The sequence below is a fragment of the Anneissia japonica genome, unplaced genomic scaffold (genome assembly GCF_011630105.1).
Source record: "Anneissia japonica isolate Jap-2015-1 unplaced genomic scaffold, ASM1163010v1 scaffold58290_len4515_cov129, whole genome shotgun sequence".
Lineage (NCBI taxonomy): Eukaryota > Metazoa > Echinodermata > Crinoidea > Comatulida > Comatulidae > Anneissia > Anneissia japonica.
In genome coordinates, this window is record NW_022706278.1 from 2,550 (window position 1) to 4,516 (window position 1,967).

The following is a 1,967-nucleotide window of genomic DNA, read 5'->3' on the forward strand; positions in this document are numbered from 1 at the left end:
CTATGATAGGAATATCGTCATAAATTGCGATTTCAAAAAACTGACACACTTTAAAGCACGAACCTAATTAAGGCTTCCATTTAAAACAACACACAAAAACCACACTTTATAATCTATTCAACGACGAACAGCGGAGCGATCTGAAGCACGTTTGAATATCAAAAACGGTTTATATTATACACATTATAAGGCGTTTACTTTAAATCCTAGATAGAAGCAGGGACGGCACCATGAATTCCCCGACGAGGGGTTCAGCTCCCCGACAAAGTCCAACCTCCCCGACAATGGTCTACCCCCCGGTCGGGGAAGCCTAGCACTCCCGACCCCCATGGTCGGGGAAAAATTGTGTTGATTATGGTATTCTTTATTTAAAAATGATAATTTGATAGAAAACCATGAAAGGTGATATGACCTCTGTCGGAGATACTAACCTCCTGTCTGAGGTACCAGCCCCGTGTCGGGGAAGATCTGGCGCTACGACCACAACCCATACGATCACGATAGTATACAACACCTCACACATACGGTAGCACTGCTCGCAGTAAACAGTTTTTAAACCCTAAAATTTGACAGCATACCGTACCTAAATTGTACTTTCGGCGGTCGAGATTTCATTTTTCCCCGACGACCCTGCTGGAAATTCCCCGACAGGGCGATCCAAGTGGGGGTCCAGAGGTCCCCGACGGGGGGTCCTTTGCCCATGGACCCCCGCTGGCGCCGCCCCTGGATAGAAGAATTTAAGCTAATTGATATTTTTGCCAAATCATGGTGGCGAAATCTGGTTAAACCTGATCTGGTGCCGTCGACATAAAAGAAGGTAATAATCTGATGATTGAAGATACTTGCCTTCCAATCCTAGGGTCCTGTCACAGTAAAATGACTTTTTCCTAGCTTCAAGAGAACACTGTCGTATTCTGTCTTTAATTTCAGTTTTCAGGATTTTTAGGTTAGGCCTGTGTGAAGAGTTTATACGCAAGAATACATGTATATAAACCAGAAAACTGTGAAGATTTAATTCCTACAGAATGACAATGGAGGAAGAGGATGGGTCATCAGTGGTCTCTTTTCCTTTACACGTTGTTGTATTTTCAGTTTTAGATGAGGTGAGCAAAGTTTACCTATTTTTCAAAATCCAATAAACCATGAAAAGTTTATAATAAGCCAAATATCAAAACCAAGTTGTAAACAGAATAATACTTCACCACAGTAGACAATCTTCAACAACTAAGTAAATATATTAACAAACTTCACCAAGAAAAGTAGTAAAATTTTTCTTTATCCAATGTATTGTAACAAAAAAAAAACAGATGCCAAAGGACAGGTTCCACAGACTTGAGGTCCAAACTAAGGGGAAAATGTCCTGGGCAAAAGACATCAAATAAAATGTTATTATTATTATATTTAAATTATCATTTTTTTTTTTTAATTGATGGCATATAGCATCTCTGCTACTCTACATCTATACACCTTTAGTATTTGGTTAAGTGTTTGAATAATTGATTGCTTCCAATTATGATTATATCATCATCTTCATAATAATCATCATCATCATCATAATTGTTATTATTTCATCATCAGTAACTAAATTACAATTTTTCATTGTAGTTACAAAAAACTGACCTTGCTGCTGCCCAAACATTGAGGGCAGCATTAAACAAAGTGGAAAAGAAACATCCAGGCTTTACGCAGGATCTTGTGAATGGCATACTGGAGGCAAAGTCAGCTAATGTGAACTTAACTGAATGCCTTCTACGGCTGGCAGCATATGATAGTGAAGGTAATTGAGGAGTTGCTTATAATTCCTGTGTGAATCATGTGATTATTTCACATCTCAAAAAAACGTACAGTACAACTTTTATATAAACTTAAAATATCATGACTGTACTAAGAATTAACCAGCAAAAACAAGCAAGTAATTGGCTGGACTTCAAGGCTGGGCTCTATCAGTGCCTTTCTTGAGAAAGTGT

General features: G+C 38.5%; 1 protein-coding gene across 1 annotated transcript; it reads left to right on the top strand.

The window, feature by feature from the left end:
* The first annotated feature begins 847 nt into the window (after positions 1-847).
* Positions 848-1,879, top strand: LOC117106081 (programmed cell death protein 10-like). Its single transcript, XM_033247418.1, has 2 exons — positions 848-1,103; positions 1,606-1,879. Exons 1-2 carry the CDS (start codon positions 1,026-1,028, stop codon positions 1,783-1,785), a joined length of 258 nt encoding a protein of 85 aa, XP_033103309.1. The 5' UTR covers positions 848-1,025; the 3' UTR covers positions 1,786-1,879.
* The last annotated feature ends 88 nt before the right edge of the window (positions 1,880-1,967 follow it).

Bases quoted from the DNA above. Each gene is read 5' to 3' on its own strand.
- LOC117106081 (XM_033247418.1), top strand. From the start codon at position 1,026: ATGACAATGGAGGAAGAGGATGGGTCATCAGTGGTCTCTTTTCCTTTA. The intron at 1,104-1,605 runs GTGAGCAAAGTT...TTTTCATTGTAG, and splicing joins TATTTTCAGTTTTAGATGAG to TTACAAAAAACTGACCTTGC.